The sequence below is a fragment of the Maniola hyperantus genome, chromosome 1 (assembly GCF_902806685.2).
Source record: "Maniola hyperantus chromosome 1, iAphHyp1.2, whole genome shotgun sequence".
In the NCBI taxonomy this organism is placed as follows: domain Eukaryota; kingdom Metazoa; phylum Arthropoda; class Insecta; order Lepidoptera; family Nymphalidae; genus Maniola; species Maniola hyperantus.
Genome location: NC_048536.1, coordinates 8095013 through 8116691, shown reverse-complemented (window position 1 = coordinate 8116691; position 21679 = coordinate 8095013). Strand labels below are relative to the sequence as shown.

Genomic DNA, 21679 nt, shown 5'->3' with positions numbered 1-21679 from the left:
AAATGAAATCGGCGCTTCAAATGCGGCCCGAAAAATCTCAGCCAGAAAGCTTATTTCAAAGTACCTACTCAAATTTTTAGACTTATTGCTCAGGTTTAAGTTTTATCTCTTTAAATAAAAACCGGCCAAGTGCGAAGCCGGTCAAGCGGCATGACGTCAAGCAGATAGATTTGTTTTGCTTGATCAAGTTGCTTGATGCGCGCTGAATGCACCCGTCAAGCTTCTTGATCAAGCAAACGGCACTTTTCTCAATTATAGAACACTGTTCGAACGTTGCGTCAAGCAAACATATAAAATCGCATCAATCACGCGTCAAGCACGTAAATGCTTGACTCAAGCATCAAGCAAACTTTGTAAACGGTCAAAATGTTCGACTCAAGCAAATATCTACGTGTTTGACGTCAAGCCGCTTGACCGTCTCGCAAGCTCTTTAGATAGAGAACAGGAAAATCAATAAAAAGTCTATGGTCTCAATATCGTCTATGATCGTAAATATCTCACTGTTTGATATTGTGCGTACAAACTTATATATTCATCGTACAGAACCTTTTCCAGACGAGTTCAACTCAAGCCTATCTATGTTCTTAAAATTAACTAAATAAATAAAACGATGATTAAATTAGATCATAGATGTATGTATTCATTTTATTGTCATTATGACACAAGTTGGGTCCATTTAAGCACCAATTTTTATTTTAATAATATAATTATTAGAACAAGTAATATCAATATTCCATTTTTAAAAGCACAAGATTAATTTCATATATTCTATAAAAAATATGTCGTTGTTTTTTTAGCATTATCTCGATACATTTACATATTTTATTTTTACTGTACCTATGAGTGCAAGCGTAGTTACATAATCTAATAAATAATATATTAAATACTGATCTTTATATCGTCACCGGTAAAAAATAATTCTTACTAAGCATAACATGTTGGGCTTATCGAAAATTTTGAATAGTGAACGTTTTATTCTTAAATAGGATATCGTATAATAATATAGTAGTAGAGTGCCTATTTATTGTACCTACAGTATAAAAATAATTATTTTTACATTTGCCGAATTATTTTACTCCTATTGACTTATTTTTTTAAATAAATACTTGCCTATACCTACTTTGTACCCTTATAACTACAGACTAAAGTTAATACTATTTTATAATAGAATATTAAATATCACAATACTGATTTCGATAGCGCTAAAATTTTAATAATAAAAACACCTTCATACTTATCCTAATTTTTTACTAATTTTATTACCTTTTTTAATAACATTAGGTATATGTTTACAGTCTCAGTAATAGAAACCAGCTATTTCTATTTACTCAGAACACTTAAAACTATATTAAAGGTGAGGCTCTTCATAGTTTTAAACAGCTGTCTACTATAGGTAGGTACTACAAAAGGTGCAATAAATACGTTCTAAATAGTACAAAATAAACAAATTCAAAACTTCGTATAGCAAGTAGTTAGTTACCATAATAACATAATACCTACTTACATAATATTATACTAGTGATTATATTATCTTTGAAATTATATACAACGGTCTTATAATAGGTACTTACAACATGGAATCTGTAATTACAAATTATTACATTTGGATGAATTGTCAGATATTTCGATTCAAAGATGGCATAACGTTCAGCCTTCATAATTTATGTATTTCTACAAAATGTAAGAAACGATAATGTACGTAGGTAGTCTATTATTGTTGTTATGGTACGGCTCCATTATTACGATTCGGCAAATGATTCGAGTAGGGGCAAATTTTACGATAGTTCGGCATTCGGCAAATCAACTAGTCACACTATTCGGGATAGGTACAGCGAATGTTTTGTGTTTGGCGAATTTTTAAATAAGTTAATAATAAATTAATAGTTAATAAATTAGTTTGGCAAATCAGCCGGCCAGCATTCGCGACATTCTGTGACAGCGAATAATCCTCCTTGTGGTGTATTTCCCGGAAAGACGAAGAATTCTCTCGGGATTTTTGCGAACTATTCGGGTTAGCGCGAACCATTCGATTTCTGCCGAGACATACAATTCGCGATATCACGTACAATTTTGCGGAATTGACTTTTCTTATATTGTGAAGATTTCTGCTTGCTAAGTATATTATATTACTATTTTTACAAAATCGACTATTATACTGTATACATCTTATTGCTATAGCATATTTCAAGGATTCAATACACAAACTAAAATACTTAAGCAGAGCTACATCGCTTTTCGAATTCAGCAACAACCGAAACCAGATAAATCTTTAATTTATTAACTACTTGTTCTTCTTTTCCAATAAGTAAGTACTACCAAAGTTACTTAGTAACTGATTATGAGCGATATTACTTATAATATTTCCCAACAATATTTGCCTAAAACAAACTTTTTAAACTTACAAATGACTAATACCTACCTATAAATGTTTTTATTAAAAAATCTGATAATAAAAATAATGCGAAGGGAATTATTTAAGCTTATGGACGGGTTAAATAGAATAATATAGTTACCTACCTATAAAGCTTTCATTCGCACTGTTAGACTTATTTTGCCTGCTTATTATTTGCCTACTTAATTGGGTTACAATTATCGGTATAAGTAGAATTGCAATCGACTACGGTAACACCTAATGTCATACAACGCAGCCAAAAGTGAAATGCTCCTTTCTTATTCGAAAATAGTGTACGTAGTAGTGGAACCTAATGATTCCAAGACGGCATTGTATGGGAAATGAAATACTTACTGAAAAAGGGAGGAAGGCTTTATCCTACATTCACCACCATTTTATCCTCCTATAAGAGCCATATTTCCAATATCAATATTTTGTATATGTAATTTGCATACCTATTAAACAAATCTTAGATTTATGAGAATGCGATGAACTTATTTGAAAGGAAATGAATGCAATAAATTAAATTGAATGTCGAGTTTCTACGAGCGATGATTTGGTTGAACAGTGATGGGATTGGGTGTGCTGTTAGCGTTTGGTATTGAAGAGGGTAAAGGTGAGACTGGTGTGACTGGCGAGCTTGGAGTTTGGGTTTGATTTGGGGTTTGGGTGTCGGACTCCGCATCCCTTTCAGCAACTTCCTCTTCGTCGATGATTGAGATATCTCGGATTGAAGGTCTGTGTGAACGGCGCCAACCTGGAATAGAAATACAACAGATTAGTGCTTAAATTAATTTACGTCGGATGAAATCTTAACATAGCAACTAAAATTTATATTACAAATTATAAAGATACATAAATGAAAAGAGTAGGTTTGTTAAGTAAACTATATATAATACCTATTATATTATACTTTATCTCAACGTTTCTTGGAAGTAGAGATGAAAACAACTTTTTATAAAACTATTTGGTAAATAGATGATGATGCAATTAGGTAGAACAAAATATATATTAAAATATTAACTCGCGAAATAAATCATTAATTACTTGCATTGAGTTTCTATCTATTAGTAATACTAATAAGTATATCGTTTACGGCAAAACAATAATAAATAATTAATCAAGATATATAAACATAAAAGAAAAAGGTGACTGCATGACTGACTGATCTATCGACGACCGCACAGTTCAAACTACTAGACGGATCGGGCTGAAATTTGGCAGGCGAAAGATATTATGACGTAGACATCTGCTAAGATTTTTTTTAAAAAATTCGATCCCCATGGGGTAAAATCGGGGTTTGAAATTTGTGTAGTCACACAGACGATGTCACAGGTATAAGCTAGCGCTTAATATAAGAGGAGAGGGCCTTTAAAGTTTTAAACAATATTTGTAAGCTAAAGAGGGCATTTATCAACCTTCAACATTAGTAGATAAGAAGGTCGCAGTTTATCAATTCCACTATCTTTATTCCTATTGAATAGTGAGGAATTTTATATTACTTTAGTTTAGTCTTCATAATGGCTACACTTAAATCAGTGTATTTTGTAAGCATAACAATTTTCTTGGTTTCATTTTGTGGGAAATGTTCATCAAATCAATCGGAAAAGGTGCAGTTTATAACAAAATTTGCTCAAAAAAGCAGCGAAGATTGGGAGAGTGACCTTATTGAGCCGAAAATTTTAGAAGGAAAATTGGATCGTAAAAAACCTGAATTCAGTGATGACGTCGAAAATGATCAAGATATTGAAAATAAGAAGTTATTATTGACTGACGATGAAAAAAAAATCAAAGACGATGTAGATTTAGGAAGAAAAAGGAATGTGCGTCAAGTTAATAGTGCATATTCGCATATCTATCCTACATTAACCCCGCAAAATCCACATCTGCCGGGGTATCCAACACCTTATAGACCAGCGACTGGAGTTCACGGAAACGGACCTTATAATTATCCCAATCATCAAAATAGTAATTTGAACCCAGGACATTCACAACCAAATTATTATCCACCAGGACAAAACCCATTCCAAAATACGAATCCAAGCTATAACCAAGGTTCCCTTTACAATAATCAATCCAACACGAATGCACTAAATCCACAATACAACCAATACTCTAACCAGCGTTATAACTCAAATTCATCATTCCAGGGCAATATTCCACAAAACGGTTACAATGCAAACCAACACACATTTACTCCAACACCTGCAAATCAATGGACACCTGGGTACACATCTAACAATACTCGTTACAACCCCTCAGCACCATATGGGGCCACTCCAAAATATCCATCCTATAATAATCCTCCCAATACCTACCATAGTTTCAATAATTCAACGCCTCGTACCGTCATAAACAGTCGGACTGGGTACAATCCACAATACAATCCATCAAATCCACCTTATCAAAGTTACCCACCCAGTACGAACACACAACATAATAATTACAATGGTTCAAAGCAGTGGTCTCCCTCTTCTTCGAATACACAAACTCCGAACAATTATCCGGGAAATAATTTTCTTTCTTTAACCAGCGATGGACGATCTTTAAACGTATCACGTCAGTCAGCTAATAACCCTAGCTATACCAATAATAATCCATACAATCAACAGCCATACGCACCTAACTCCTCACCTAATCCATATTCACAGAATCATCCAGCTGGATCAAATGGCAATCAAAATAATCAATACCATAAAGAACCAGATCACTTTTTCTATTCTCCAGGTAATAAAGACACCAGGTACGATCCTCGTAATAATCCTTCTCCTAACTATTCATACTCCCCGTAATATAATTTTGCCAAAAAGTAGGTAAGTGTTTAAATATATGTGTTGTGAGTTAATAGGAATAAAGTTAATCCAGAAATGTTTGTACGTATTAAAATTATTACAGCGTACCAAAACCTTTAAAATAGGTATAACGAACGTGTTTTTTTATTTTGTAAACTACTGAACCAGAGAGGACGTCAAAACCAGTTTTTTTATATGTACCTAAGATAATATGCTTATTGCACTTAACGACAATCATGCCAGATGGAAGATAATAATGAGGTCTAGGTTGGAGTGCGCTAGAACATTGTTCCACACTTCAGAGGTTTGTATCATCGTAGTTTTTAGGGTTCCGTATCCAAAGGGTAAAAACGGAGCCCTATTAATGTCACTCTGCTGTCTGTCTGTCTGTTCGCATGTCACGAGGTCTCTAGCTCGTAGACGAAATGAGTTAAAAACCTAATATTTTGGTATTTAGTGTATATTTTTTATTCTTTCTTATCTTAAAAAATAAGGAAATAGAAGGGCATTAAAGTTGTCAGTTTTAGACCAATTTTGTGACGGGGGCTATCTCACAAACTAAACTAAGCAGTTAGGAAGATGAAATGTACTGTATTTAAACAACAAATACGACAACAACGATTTATAAAATAGTTTGTAAGCTGTGATTAAAACGATAATTTTTTGGGTTTTTCTTTCATGGTTTATAGCGATGTTCTAGCTCCGAAAAGAAATAATTTCATCTACCCAAAATATGATGTCAGAATTATGTACGGAACCTTAAAAGAGCGAGGCCCGACTCGCACTTGACTGGTTTTTTATAATTGACTAGGTGATGCCCGCACTTCATCCGTGTAGATTTTCCGGGATAATAAGTAAGTATAATCTATCCTATATATCCGTCTCCAGGATGCAAGCTATCTCTGTACCAAAAACGTACACGACTACGTTCGTGGTTTTAGGTTTTTAAAATTCGCGTGGAAGCTTTTGGATTTTCTGGGACAAAAAGTAGCCTATGTCCATTCCCGGGATGTTAGCTAACGCCTAATTCTGTAGTTTCGTCAAAAGGCTGTGAAAAAGTAGCAGACAGACACACTTTCGTGTTTAAACTACTAGTAAGTAGTATGGATTGTCTTACCTTCTAATACAGGTGGTTTAGAAGTCTTTGAAAGAAGCCTTGGTCCTGTAATTGTGATGACAATTGCTCCCAGTGGCGCAGTGATGACTATAGACATGATGCATATGGTTATGACAATATCCGCGTAGTTTCTTAGCACGGCTAAGTGTTCATCATCCACGCCAGTCATCTTGCTTACTTCATCCAGAGCTACAGGTGCTAAAGCGGCCTGTAAGAATGATTTTATACTTAATGAAAGAAGTTCTTTAAGTATGTGTCAGCAAGGGTTCCGGTACAAAGGTAAGCAACGAGGAGCGAATAAAACGGAACTATGAAGATGAGTACCTAAAGGTTATTTTCTCTCTCTGTGCGTGTTCTTCATTCTTGAGGGTCGTGACCCCTTTCCATTAATTTCATAATGGTAGGAGTTTTCTTGGGGTATAATAATTTGGTAGATTCCCAGATCTTTCAGCAAATAACTCGATAAAAAGAGATTTTGACTCTGGTTTTTACATTTTTGATGATATAAATCTAGCGATTGTGAGTTCCATAACTTGTAAGCTTATGTATAAAGGTAGACTCACTTGAACAGTTGCTTTAGCCATCCAAGCCAAGCCAACGAATATTTTTTCTCTCATGTTGAGGTTACTGCGCACAGCACAACAACTTGTGAGCACCGCGCGAAGAACCATGCATGTCACAATGATACCACATCCTACCAAAACCAAGTGTGGGGCCAAATCTGCAATCTGGAACGTTAAAACATTAATGACATTTTAGTTACCTTATTGGGTACAATGATTGTTGCAACATGGATACAATAAGTTATCACAATCATTGAGATTGATAACGGTTGATACAGCAGCTGTGCTATCATTTCCATACCTATGTCATTTTAGTTTAGTTTAGATAAAGGAATTACTACACTGTTAATTTATTATAAGTAGGTACCTACGTACATCTGAATTTTTAACATTTTAAATACTTTTATCTAAATCTATTTTTAATCTTTCTTTAAAATCTATAATCTATTCTTAAAACGAAAGATATCTAGGCTAGGGCTTGATGACAATCATGCCTGATGGAAAACCATGATGAGGTCTAGATGGGCACAGCCTTTATGGAATGTGTGAAAAGTCTGCCAATAAACACTTGGCTATGGCCAAACTTTTCTAATTCTGAGACGAGACCCGCGGGGTGATTACGTATCTCGCGTCAGGCTTGCGACAGGCGTAAATCTCGCGATCATTGCTGTCAAACGTCACACGTAACAGCGACTAGAGAGAGACAGCAATACCCACAAAGCAAAATAAGAAGAAGAAGAAGAGAGACAGCAAATGAACTGTCGTATTGCTACTGCTGTCGCGTTGCTACTGCAAAGATTTACGTAATCACCCTGCCGCCGAGTGAGCTGTGGCCCTACCGCGGTTGTTTGACAGCTACAATGTCACGATCGCAATCATCTCTGATTGGTTAATGCTCACTCACTATTGTCCACAATGCATTGTTGCACCAAGAATCACACAAATTCAGCCAATCAGAACAATTGAGATTGTAATAATGATGGATGCAGGTTTTAGACAATCGCCCTACTGGTCATGTCGAGTTGATGATGATGATGATAATATAAACTTACAACAACTTGTGCACCAGTAACAGCGAAAAGCATAGGCTCGAAGAACATCCAGAAGATTTCAAACGCCGTGGCAGCCGGATTGTCTTCGAGGTCCCATCCTTGCTCCACCCATTCCTTGCAAGCGACGTAAGCGAATGCGATCACCGCCAATGGACCTGTAACACGATTATAGAAGCTTTGTATTAGAAACTTTTAAAACCATTTTAATTATCTATGCTTTATCATGATCAACCCACTACTAAGCACGGGTTTCCTCTCAGAATGACGAAAGTTTAGGACATAGTTCGCTACGCTAGCCCACGATTGGCAGACCTCGAACACACCTTTGAGAACATTATGGAGAAATTTCAGGCATGCAGGTTCCTAACTCCCGAAAGTTAGAAGTGCGTGCCCCCCCGAGGAGACCGACGCGACGTTGACCACCATTTTTTCATCTTCAACTTTCAGGCATGCAGGTTTTCTCATGATATTTTCCGTCACCGTTAAATCAAGTGATATTTAGATAATTGCTTAAAATGCATTATAATAGTTGTTATCTAAAAAGACGGTGCACCATGGCTCCACTCCACTCCGTAAGTCTGCGTTGGACCGACATTAAAATAATCTGTTAATTAATTCTTAAAGGGGAATAAAATGTCTATCAATTTAATTAAGATTGCTGCAAATCATTTCCTTGCCTTTTGTATTCTTCCGACAATGGCTCCAATTTGTGATAAAAAAAAATTAAAAAAATTGCTTTAACCACCGCACCGTGTCGCTCTTTTTCAATGGTGCGCTTGAATAGCATTAAAAAAATTTTAAACCATGAAATATTACGGACCGTTTCGCTTCTTTTGCAATGGGAAATTACTATTTTTGGTAATTTGTCGTTGCTACTGAAATACCTATTGTCTATTGCTTTTATTAACGCTTTTATTTAACCACCGGAAGATATATTTATTTAGTAGTCATATTGAATCGATAGCCACCTGTATTAATGAGAAACAGTTTGCTTTGTATCCATGCTGTTTTATTGCATAATATCTCCATACTACATAATATACCTAACATTGTATTGTTTGAATGAAATCCATGAGGCGGCGTAGTGTGCAAACAATCAATGAATCCGTTATATTTGAGGCTCGAAGTAATTTTTACGATTAGGTACGCAGAAAGGGAATTAGCTTTTGTTATTTCAATTTTTTTCATGTAGGTATACCTAGGTGTTACCCTAGTGTTACCATACATGCTTTTTATTGGCTAATCTTACACTTCCCTAAATTTTAATCACAAACATGAAGTTTCAATACTCAATAATAATTTTCAATCAGCCTTAAATCATTTCACAAGTCAAAATAGGAAATCATATTATTTTATATATTTTTAAGTATATTAGAACCAAAACCAAAACATACTAAGAATAGTTTTATTTATCGTATTATTTCGTTATTGTTTGCTAAGTAAAATAAATTATACTGAATTATTGTAATTTTTCAGATAACCACATCACTGTTAATATATGATTTTTTTTGGAAAATGCTAGAACCGCGGTTTGGTTTCTATTATGTGTGTATTCTTAAGGTCACAAAGATGTAGTTTTACCAGTTAATTTTGTGGTTCTAAAAAATGTATGACGTCATCAGTTTTTGAATATAATTTAAAAAATATTTGATTGTATGGTACCTATAGGCAAATGAAAAAGTTTCATGAGCTGATTCTAAAACTAGAATACTTTATTTAATAGGTACCTATATGTTATTCAGAGCTTACTTACCAGCGCCACCCCAGCCAATTTCTTCTGATCCTAGAACAGACATAAGGCCGCCCACTAGTAATAGAAGTACTCGTATAGGCACCAAAAAGGCATCGTTCCGTTCTGGAATGTATTTGACTAAATATCCACAGAAGTAACCAAAGGCTACACCTCCAATAATACTGAGTGGACCCTGAAAAAAAAGTAAGAAAATTGAAGCTTTCTAGTCTCATCCAAGTACTATCCAAACGAACTAAAAGGTATTAAGTACCTAATAGAGACTTAAATATTATGCAGAAAAATAATAATAATATTACTCATCATCATCATCAACCGACAGACGTCCACTGCTGGACATCAGTCTCTTGTAGGGACTTCCACACGGCACGGTCTTGCGCCACCCGAATCAAGCGGTTCCCTGCGACTCGTCTGATGTCGTCCGTCCACCTATAGTGGGGGGTCTTTCAACGCCTCCATCGCCCGCTGAGTGACTCTGAGCTTCTTTATGAGGAATTAGCAACCATGTCTCGGATCCATATGTCATCACTGGCAACACGCACTATTCGAAGACTTTATCTTCAAGCACTGAGGGATTTTTGACAAGAAGACATCTCGAAGCTTCCTGAACGCTGCCCAGCCGAGTTGGATTCGGCGGCTGACCTCACTATACTCACTTGAATAATATTTGTGGTTAGTGACGATTGGGAGAACATGATTGATGACACAATTCCAAACACAGCAACACTAGCAGCATCATCGATTCCAGACACAGCCAGCACTAAAGTTGGTATTCCCTTTGACACACCATAACCCTTTTCGCGAAGGCGGAACAGACAGGGTACAATGACAGCTGGAGAAACTGCAGCAAATATTGAACCCAGGAGGAAAGCTGAAACAAACTTTCGGTTAGCCTTAATGTTACTTAAACACAAAAAATATCTCAATGTTTCTGCTAGTAGTTTTTCGTACCCCAGTCCCAGGGCAGTCCAAGAAGTAAGTTACACATTACTGTTGACAAGACGTATTCAAAAGCCCATGGTATCAATGCAAGTTTGAGTACGGTCCAGAAGAATTTCTTCATGGCATTTGGATCCAGGTCGAGACCAGCTCGCGTTAGAATTATTGTTAAGGCTATTTTTCTGAAATTAAAAATATATCTTAAGTTAGTTTAGTCATTATAGTCAATCTAACGACTTGTATTTCTTCAGGTAACCTCTTCGAAAGAAAATAATTTATCTATTTGGTCTATTTGTGAATTTTTGAAAAAAATGAGCCAGCCTGTCACCGAATGAAGTAAACGCAGTGAAATGTCTAGTAAACTTTTTCGTCCCATATTAGGTCCCGCTCTTGCTTCCAGGGCACCCGTCAATTCATCAAGTCTCTTGCCATCATCTCAAATCCTCACTTATCGCTACCGGGCCAATAAAAGCAGGAATATCTATGGTGGCAAGGACGCTGAGAGCCATTCCGAAATACCTAGCCTACCAGTGCTTTGTAAGGTTATCTTTCTGTGCATATATCCGATTTATTTAAATGCACAGAAAGATTTCAGCTATTATCAAGCCTCTCTTCAAAATTATCGAACCACTAACTTATTCTCTTGACTTCGTCCGCGTGGACTACATAAATTTCAAACCCCCATTTAACCCACTTAGGGGTAAAATTTCAAAAAATCATTAGTCCCACCTATCCTTTACAAATACCTATTTATACCCTAAAAATAACACACCCTTCAAATTTCATGTCTCTAGGACCAGCGGCTTAGGCTGTGCGTTGATAAGTCAGTCAGTGAGTCACTCAGGAATTTGAATTTTATATGTACAGATAATAATCTACTTTCTTTTACAACCATACCTACCTTATATAAGACGCGACTCGTTGATAATGTGGATCAAAATCCACAAAGCCTATGTTTTTCATTATTATTCCCACTATTAGCATTCCTATGAGTGCAGGTAGCGTGGTGACTTTCACCATGAGCCATCCGCCGAAGTACGCGGTAATAGTTAGGACAGCAAACATGAATAGCTGGCCACCCGGTGCAGCAGTGTCACCTAATACTATCCATACGATTACCCAAGACATTATGCCTGGAAAACAAACAGAATTTGAGGTTATAATAAGAACACAGTTAACTTACGTGTAACTAACTCGGTATAAGCCCGACTAATTTCGAACTCTATAGAAAGAGAACTTCTTCGGAGTCTTTAGGAGATGCATCAATATGCATCGCGCCAACTAAGCCATGATTAAGGACCCAAAACGTGTTAATAACTAATTGTGCTTACCTACATTGTTTTAAAAATGTTCAGTTATAATAATTATTATGAGTAGAAAAACGTACCTACCATTTAGATTAAAATAACCTCCTACACTTTAAATAAGCAATAATTGTATTAGTAGTTTCATGGAAACGGTTTCAATACATTTTGTATTCAAATAATGTTTTACTTTAGAAGTTTATCTGGATAGGTGTCATCCCTGAGTCCCGTGGGAAGTAACCGAAATGCACAAAGCGAAGCTCTATCGTACCCGGGTCCCTACTTAAAAATAATTTATGGTAATCTTAAAGTCAGCCTGTCGTTATACGTATCCGAAAAACCAGCCATGTATGTAAGTCCATCAACCTTCTATGAAACAACTATTAGTACTTATGTATGACTTGCTAAGTCAGTTAACTTTTTATCCTGATATATGCATTATTTAAGAAAGTTTTGTTTAACTTCATTCTTAAATTTTTTGGTTCAAATGTTGTGAAAGTAAATCCTTAACAAAATTCGAAGCAATTTCTTTAAAAAAAATTTAGTAGGTAACTACGCGATAGGTTGGAATGGCAAACGGGGCGGGAACGCCCCGCACTGCACACCCGCACAGCCCTCACGCTAACGTGTGGGCAAGCACGAGTGACTTGCGAGTGTGCAGAGCGTCCTCCCCGCCTCATACCCCGATGCTATCTCGACCTGTTGCTGACTAAGTCACTAAAGCCTAAGACTGACTAGTGACTAAGGCTTAGATCTATAGAGCGCACTTTGACTTTGCTCAGACTTAAGATTGAGTTAAAACGAGACAGATTTATGTGAGAGATATACATCTGTCTCGTTTTAACTCTGTCTTTGGCTTTGCTGAGACTTATCTAAGCAAAGCCAAAGTGCGCTCTATAGATTTCAGGTAATACCTACTTACTTAGGTACCCCTACTGCTACTGCGTCCAATCAAATTGATGCTGAATTGGCATAGATAGGAATGTCGTTGTAATACAATAATATGTAAACTTTATTTTCCAAGTCCTTCAGGCTTAGAATCTGTCTGAAGAGAGTTCGGCTTCGGTACAAGTTTTATTGTAGTTAAACTGCGTTTAGCTTACTGGTATTTTTGCTTATTTTACTTCACGGTATTTATTTGATTAGTCAGTGAAACGCGCAGTAGGCACCTACCTACCTACTGATTAAAATCCAAGTTCTAGGCTAACAAGGCTAATGTTAATTTTTTGTAAACCGTAGCAAATTATACTGAGTAAAATTTTGCAATGTACCGATCTATATTTTTTGCTGCTTTATCGCGGGGGGACGAATGATCACCTCACCAGCAAAAGGTTTAGTCCACGTGACATGAAAATAAATTGTGTCATTCACTAGTTTAGAAATATATTATTTATTCTGATAACGTTCTATTCTGAGAGTGTGAGATCTTGATATATTTTCTAATCAAAGAAAAATAATTCAATTGCCGAATACGATGCGGCTATGTAACTACCTGAGTTAAGTTCAGCCCGTAACTATATTATAGAAACAGTGCCTAGGATTTTTGCCAACGATGGAGTCGCATTCCGAATATTATTTTTAAATTTTTACAGAATAGGTACCTATCTTTAAGTTAACGTTCGTTTAATAATTATTAGATAATATATAATATAATGCTAATGCCCCCGCGCACTGGGCGCTTACGACCGCGACCATGGTCGCAGCGACCTACTCGTAAGTTTTCCAACTTAGTAGCGGTCGCGTAGTAGGTATAGTAGTTGAATATACTTAAAGTAAAAAATATTAAGTAAAATTTTAGTAGCTACCGCCATGGTCGCCATTGTGGTCGCCTAGTGCGCGGGAAGTGTTATGATTGCATTTATTGTGGTCTGGCCATAGAGCTCCAAACATATTAAATATAAAAATGGTATATCTGTTGTCTATGAACCGTGTGTTTGATCCACTTACCCATACAAAAATGCCAAAACAACTAAATTAAACAGTAACGCTATGTAAGTCAAGGTGCCTACAGGCTACAGGTGCTACAGATTTGCTTGATTTTGACGATCGTTATTGTCACTCGATATATGTTGTGCTTTAACGATCAATAAGATAGCTTCTTACAGATTTGCTCAATTTTATAGATTGTTGTTGTCGCATTTTAACGATCCATAAATATAATGTTATCAAGGTTGAATTCGCATGACTTATTGATTTATCGATCGACAAAAACGATCCACAGTGGCGATCGATACAAAATACAATGTTGATCGTGTGTTGCATACTTACACATTTACTAGATTTTATTTGATCGCACGATGTTTCGATCGTCAAAAATCGAGCAAATCTATAGAAACCATCAGCTATCTTTTACAATTATCACACTATAATAATATGACGGCCCAATGCTCAATGTCAATGAGTGAGTGCACCTTTACAGTTTTACACTTATTCTAACAGAAATCTCTGTGGGTCAGACAGTTTTGATTGTTCTAGGTTATTGAATAAATACTCACCAATTAAAAGTACGGCTAGGTTTTGAGCGAATCTTCTGTATGAGGGGCATAATGGATACGGACAAATTTTCTGCCAGTGCGGGGGCTCCCATGACGGAATACTGGTATCGTCCGTGTGACACCTTTGGCAACAGGCGTACCACCAAGATCTGTGTTAAAATGTGATAAAACGTTGAAAATTTGAATAAACATGTTTAAGGGTGTCTGGCGGGGGTTCCCACGACACTAAGCGTCTGGCAATGCATGACGTGATTTCTAATACTACTTCGAAGAAAATATAAAAAATTAGACTTTATACTTTGACGTAAGATTTTTTACACCTTTATATCTGTTATCTCCCAAAGCCACCATGATCCAAACAAACATTCCTCCCAGTGCTGTTGGGGACAATACGCAGAGAAACTTGCAGCTTTTATAAAATGTCTGGCATGCGCTGGCTCTCTCTCCAATAGGAGAACCTAGCTAAATTCTGTTTTAAGGTCAGCTAGGTTTTCACCCAAAAAAGAAAAATGTAAGTAATTTTAGCTAATCGTTTAATCGAGGAACCAAGATTAGAATTTTTGTTGTCATACGCAGGGTTTTCATAAAATTGTTTGCATAAGCCAGTGATCATTTTATGTCATTTTAATAAGTGTAATGTAGGCAGTTTCTGAGAAAAGATAACAGATACATACTTAATAATCATTTAAATGTCTTACCTTTCTATGTGTTCACTTTGATGTGATAAAGCCTTTTTGGAATATATGGAAGAAGTTGTTGAGTATTTCTTATATCTGCCTTCGATGTGTGCTGGTCGATCTAAGAATATGAGAATCAAGCGTTAGTATTGGCTACTGATAATCTACTAGTGCCGGCCGATCAATTGAAATATTCGTGGGAAGTAACATGTTGTGGACCGTATGTTCTTTCTCACAGACGGGGATGATAGTAGCGTCTTACACCATCTCCATTCATTTATTTTTTGTGACGTTTTGTTGACTCTAACAAAGAAAAGTTACTTACTTATTAATCGTTATGCAACTGATTAGCTCAAACATTCAGGGATAAAATGCGGAACGAGGAAATTCGTAGAAGAACAAAAGTGACCAACATCACTCAAAGGATTACCAACTTGAAGTGGCAGTGGGCATGGCATGGAGTGGAGACCACCACAGTATGGAATGACCTCTAGTCCACTGGAGCATCTATCTGAAGAAAGTGGTGGGAAGCGGACGGATGAGGAGGGCGGAGGAACATGTTTGGTGGCGCCCTCTTGAAAAGGCCTATGCCCCACTGTGTGTACAGACTATATCAAACGAGTCGCAAGAAGCGGCGCAAGACCGTGGCATGTAGAAGTCCCTACAAGAGACTAATGTCCAGCAGGGAGCAGTGGACGTCTATCGGTTGATGATGATGAACCAGTAAACATACTTCAATTCAGAAAACAACTGGACCCAACCTGGCAACTAAATCACACAGCCTTTACCTATTGCGTTTGCGGCATACTGTCTGCAGTATGATCAAAACAATGTATTGTAATTCCGATTGCGCGTACGAAATTATGCTCGATAAAAGTAAAGTAGTCTCACCCCAGGATGTATCCATTTCAGCTGCCATGGCATTGTGTAAATTGCTCTTCCGGCGCGAAGGCCCTTCCGCCTGAGCTGATACTCGGCCATTCCTGTAAAATTATCTCTAGTTACTTAGCTACTTAGAATGCCAAATTAGAACCGGACCATTCTATTTTGATTGATTATGGAAACTTCTACCTTGGAACGGAAAATTGCTATGCATTTATGACAAAATAAAACATAATATATTATATATAATCACTAGATTCATGACCTGTGACTTCATCTCGTAGGGATGCATTGATTTTGCGGGATAAACAGTAGCCTATATCGGATATCCGTCTCCGAGATGCAAGCTATCTCTATACTAAACAGCTATGTATGTAAATATATGTCTAAAAAACCTAAATTCACGCCAAAGACGTTGCGGGCATCATCCACAGCTTCTTTGGCGTGATTTTTTGGTATGAAAAGTAGTCTATAGTTCTGGGATGCAAACTATTTCTGCACCAAACGTCAAAATTGGTTTAACAATTTTGGGCCTGAAAGCTAGCAGACAAACCGATAGACAGGCACACTTTCGCATCTATAATATCAGTATGGATTAGGCATACCTACCTACTTTTAATTCACTTGAACCGTGAACGTGTTATCAGAAACTTGTTAGTTATCCAGTTTTGACTGAAACAAAATTTAAACAACATCGGGTTTGTCTCATTATCGGGGTTCACATTTAATTGAAACTATACTTATTCTGTAGATTATACTAGCTTATCCCCGCGACTTCATCCGCGTGGACTACACATTGTTCAAGCCCCTATTTTAACCCTTTAGGGGTTGAATTTTCAACAACCCTTTCTTAGCGGATGCCTACGTCATTATAGCTATCTGCATGCCAAATTTCACTTCGGCTTCGGTACACGTTAAGTTCGAGTAGCTCTGTGTATTTTAAATTAATAAAATTAAAATTGTAACGTTAGTAGAAGAAAAGTGTTATCAAATGGTTAAAAAAGTGCTAAATTTCAAGTATAAACGTTATCTTAGTGTAAATTACATGAGAAATAGAATTACAGAGTGATCCAAAATCTGTGTATTAGCTAGTAAGGTACTATGTGGTACTATTAAGTTTTCTGTGATATCTAATTGGTAGGTTGGTTATTGCGCCATTCTTACATACTGATAAGGTAGGTACCTAAGGTGATTGGGTCTTCAAGGGTAGCTCTACTTAGTTTCAAGTTTCCAGCCGTGCACTCGTGTAAGGTCGAACTGTTTACCCTTATAAGTAAGTAGCATGTGATCGCGAAGGTTCAATCTAACAAAACTACCTGTATTTCTTAACCTTCTATCGTAACAAATTATCTTATTTTCTTATTTATTTGTAATCAAACAACATTATAAGGAAATATTTATTGTAACAGGTTAAATTTAATTCTAATTTCTAGGATAAAGCCACGAAGAGATTACACAATTAAAAAAATTAAAAAACCAGCCAAGTGCGAGTCAGACTCGGTTCCGTACTCAGGCATTTTTTAGAAATTTTGCACGATAAATCAAAAACTATTATGCATAAAAATAAATAAAAATCTGTTTTATAATATACAGATAAAGCCCTTTCATATGACACCCCACTTGGTATAGTTGTCTTACTTTTAAAAATGAAAATACTATTTATTTGCTCATTAAACACATTTTTATTTTTTGTGTGATGTAAGCACAAATCCGCGGTTTTCGGATTTATTCCTATACTTGCGCTATAAGACCTACCTATCTGGCAAATTTCATGATTCTAGGTCAATGGGAAGTACCCTATAGGTTTTCTTGACAGTCACGACAGATAAACGGACAGACGGACAGACGGACAGACAGACAGACGGACAGACAGACAGACGGACAGACGGACAGACGGACAGACAGACGACGAAGTGATCCTATAAGGGTTCCGAAAAATAAGCAAATCAATTTTTCTGATATTGGTAGTTGCTAGCATGGAATTAGGAAGTACATAATTACTTCCTTTCCATGGTGGCTAGACATACCTAGAAGCCGAGAACATGTCAGAGCATAGACATGTTTTTGTAATTCTAATTAATTAGTAGGCTTATTTCTAATCCTTCAGAAGACCTGCAATTCTTAAAAAAATATTGTTTTTTATGTGTTGTGAATGTAATTGGATTATACACTTTTACGGTTTTATGCCGATAATATTTTGGCGACATTATACCTAATCTCGTCAACTAGATTCAATGTTATGAAAGAATTTTAATTTGATGGTGGTAGGTATAATATTATGGATGAATAAAATGGGTAAACAGCAAAGAAATAGTTATACATATTTCGTTGTTGTTTACATATCTGCTATGTGTGACTAAAAGGAATATCGTAAAAATCTTGCAAAGGTAGGCATAATACGTAGGCTGCGCCGCCGCCGCGTCCGTCCAAGCAAACTCTGCGTCCTTGGTGAATTGGGTAGGTATTTACCTATATCAAAAATAAATTATTTCTCAGTAATTATTTATTAAATAGGTCTTCCAAAATACGTAAAATCCACGTCCTTTGTTAGTTTTAAGTGTAATAACCGTTTTAAATTATAATCGAGTTATTGATTTGACTAGTTGTCACTTGTCAAATACCGAATTGCTGGAGTTGTGCCCCTTGAGACAAAGCAACCAAATAAAATACAAATAACCATTTAAATAATTTACTCAAATAACTCAAGATAAGAAATACTTTTGTTTAGGCGACATTAAATTTTTCATAGCCGAGGGCGGTACGCACTTGCGTTTATATATTTCAGTGGCATCTATAATAATAAGTACTTATATTTTGTATTTTCGAGTGAAATTTTTCTTGAATTTAACAGAAGCGATATAGATAAATAAAATATAAACTTACTCATTAATTAAATCGAACAGGGAATGAGATCCTGATACTGAATAGGTAATAAGTACCTCAAGCCAAGCCAGTAAGTTTGATTTCTTATGTTTTGCAAAACAAAGCCACACATACCTACTATAACTAGATTCGCCAGGGAAGCGAGAGCAAAATTTTTCTATAATCTTACAGAATTGCTATCAGATTATCAAAATTTGCTGGTGGTAAAAATACAGTTATGGTTTTGACAAAAATTATATTTTTATTTTTTAACGCGTGCTAGCACGTCTGTCCCGTACCCTCGCCATGTCGCCGCCCAAATTTCAGGCTCTAGGCGATTGCCTAGCTCGCCTTTATAAACGGGCCGGTCCTGTATCTAGGCTAGGTAGGTAGTGGGTCAATGTTGATAATAATTGCTGTATAAAAGTTATGAATAACACATGGTACGGCGGTTGAGTTGTTTGCGATACATTGTGTCACCATTGCTGTCGAGATGTCAATCGTATCGAATTGCTAATCATATGTGGGTCACATTGGATTTACTTTCATGACCCTTACTTACTTAGGTACATTATGTACATAGCTGCCTGAACGTGCTGCCGATATGGGAGTGATTGTAAATGTCATGGTTGCGATTACTTTATGTATTTTATATCAATGAAATTTCATACTATGACTTCCGATTTGGATTAGTTTTAATTGCACGATAAAACGACAAACATATTATTGTTATGTTAATTTATGCTCCTACTACACGAGTGGAAAGAATAAGAAAAGTAGTTTAGAATTCATCGTACGAAATGTTATCACAGGACAATCAAAATAGGTACCTATATTAGGTATGCATTTTAAAATATATAATGTTTCGATTGAAATTTCATAGCACTAGTTAAAGGAGGGTACAGTTTCACTTCACTCGAGCAAATGGGTCGATTTACGACACTATACCAAAGCCTTATTAACCGATATCAATAGGTATTATGAATTGGATGATATATACCTATTATAAGATTATTCGAATCTTTATAAATTATGTGTATCTAAATAGATATTTTAACAGAGTTTTATTAATGAAATGATGAAGGTATTATTTAAACTCACCAATGTCGGTTAGTTAGTGCATCTGTCTCAAGGGAGGAATCGGACGGAAGGTAGCTGTCGTGGTGACAACTGAGGCTGCTGTGAGACATCCTACATGGCATTTAGCCGGACTTGTTCACTAGAACTGAGGTCGAAACTCTTATGGTGCGTGTGTCGCGAGATGTTTGCACTGGGGCATGCCGTCCGAGTCAGCACGCTCCACACCTATGCCGCAGCGAGTGTGCATTTTATAAGAGAAGGTTCGGCTGCGAGTCTAGCCGCCCGCCTCGCCTCACCCCGGACACGTGACTGCTTCGCAGAGCTCAGTTTCGCCGGCCGGCTGCTCGGTCATTGGCCGTGCAAAAAATGCTGCAACCACAATTATTGTGAGCCCTCAGACACAGGAAGCCGTATAAAGCCAACAACGCCCGGAAGGCGCCCGTATCGAGGCTGAAACGGCGAGCAACTGACTAGACACTGAGTACGGTCCGAATGGGTGCGCATCGATACAATTCCTCTTCAAATATCTCAAACACAGCTCGTATGTCACCACCCGCTCAGCCCGCGCCCCTCGCCATTATGAACTTGCGCACACGCTTGACAAACACGCTGAAATCATTTTTTTAATTTTCCGTTTATCATTTCTTGTCCCTACTTATTTTACCTACAGCGCACTTGAACACTATCACCAGAATATAATCGAATTGAACATACCTACTGTTCAATGAGACTGTTCTACTGTTGTATAAACGTTATTGTGTAAATATACGTATAATATATTATTTTGAATGGACGTAACTGATCAAAAGATTCGTATCCAACCGTGTATGTAATATTATGTATACCTAGCTGAAAAACGAACGAATATTATAACCATGGTTCATGATTTAAATGACCCTGACAAAAGAATAAAAACAAAGGCTTCACGTACTTTGTTTTAGAGTGGTATATTTATTTTGATGTCTTACAGAATCTTATTATAGGGTAAAGCGGTAGATATTGAGGTTTTTAACCGACTTCCAAAAAGGAGGTGGTTCTCAATTCGGCCCGTCCCCACCTAAGTTTTCAAGATTCAGGACGTTTTCATAGTGAATTAATGTTGTAGGTACCAAACAATGACTCCTCAACCCTGAAGATGTAGGGTACAGCACTGCTAAACTATAGTGATTCAGGAACTGCCGATGACGCAATATTATTTTTTGTGCCAAGCATAGACTACCTACTCCATTGAACTTCGGATCCCAACTCCTCAATCCTGATGCTGCAAGGTACTGAACTCCTAAAATTCGGGAATTTCTGATGGTGAATTGATATTTTAGGTATCAATCAACAATTTCATGATTACATCCGAACTCCTCAAACCTGATGATGCATGATACAGCACACCTAAACCATAGATTCTCGAACTGTTCCTGGTGAAATAACATTGTAAATGCCGAACATAGACTTTGTTATTGAATTCCAAGTCCCAACTCTTCAATCCTGATGCTGGAAGGTACTGAACTCCAAAGCCGTGTGGATTTGGAAAGTTTTGCTGGTGAATTAACATTTTAGGTACCAAGCAATAAGTACTTAGGGTACACTAAAAAGATTTACAAAAATAATCTTACATCATAAAATCTTTACAAAGAACACACCCTCCCAATTTATTACACACTAGCTGGTGCCCGTGGCTTCGCCCGCGTGGATTTAGGTTTTTGAAAATCTCGTGGGAACATATATTTTCCAGGACAACAGGCCTATCCGTAGTAACCCGTCCCCGGGATGTTAGGTA

The 21679-nt window shown here is 36.7% G+C and overlaps 2 protein-coding genes across 6 annotated transcripts in view; one reads left to right on the top strand and one right to left on the bottom strand.

Annotated features, from left to right (window-relative positions):
- Window positions 1-614: 614 nt before the first annotated feature.
- Window positions 615-21679, bottom strand: part of LOC117982822 (sodium/hydrogen exchanger 9B2-like) — a 52306-nt gene continuing 31241 nt past the window's right edge. For 4 of the 5 annotated variants that reach the window (XM_034969253.2, XM_034969267.2, XM_034969260.2 and 1 more), the window contains exons 3-13: window positions 15973-16064; window positions 15103-15202; window positions 14405-14553; window positions 11507-11738; window positions 10618-10787; window positions 10323-10537; window positions 9670-9841; window positions 7917-8071; window positions 6865-7029; window positions 6302-6509; window positions 615-3149 (exon numbers count right to left, since the gene is read on the bottom strand). In XM_034969253.2, the coding sequence (XP_034825144.1) occupies window positions 2935-3149; window positions 6302-6509; window positions 6865-7029; window positions 7917-8071; window positions 9670-9841; window positions 10323-10537; window positions 10618-10787; window positions 11507-11738; window positions 14405-14553; window positions 15103-15202; window positions 15973-16064 (1873 nt within the window). In that variant the 3' untranslated portion in view covers window positions 615-2934. Of the gene's footprint in view, window positions 3150-6301; window positions 6510-6864; window positions 7030-7916; window positions 8072-9669; window positions 9842-10322; window positions 10538-10617; window positions 10788-11506; window positions 11739-14404; window positions 14554-15102; window positions 15203-15972; window positions 16065-19926; window positions 20379-21679 lie in introns of those variants that run through there. The other variant, XM_034969273.2, reaches the window with a different exon arrangement.
- On the top strand, window positions 3888-5267 carry LOC117982863 (uncharacterized protein DDB_G0280315-like). Its single transcript, XM_034969303.2, has one exon. The coding sequence runs from the start codon at window positions 3913-3915 to the stop codon at window positions 5182-5184; it is 1272 nt and encodes a 423-aa protein (XP_034825194.1). The 5' UTR covers window positions 3888-3912; the 3' UTR covers window positions 5185-5267.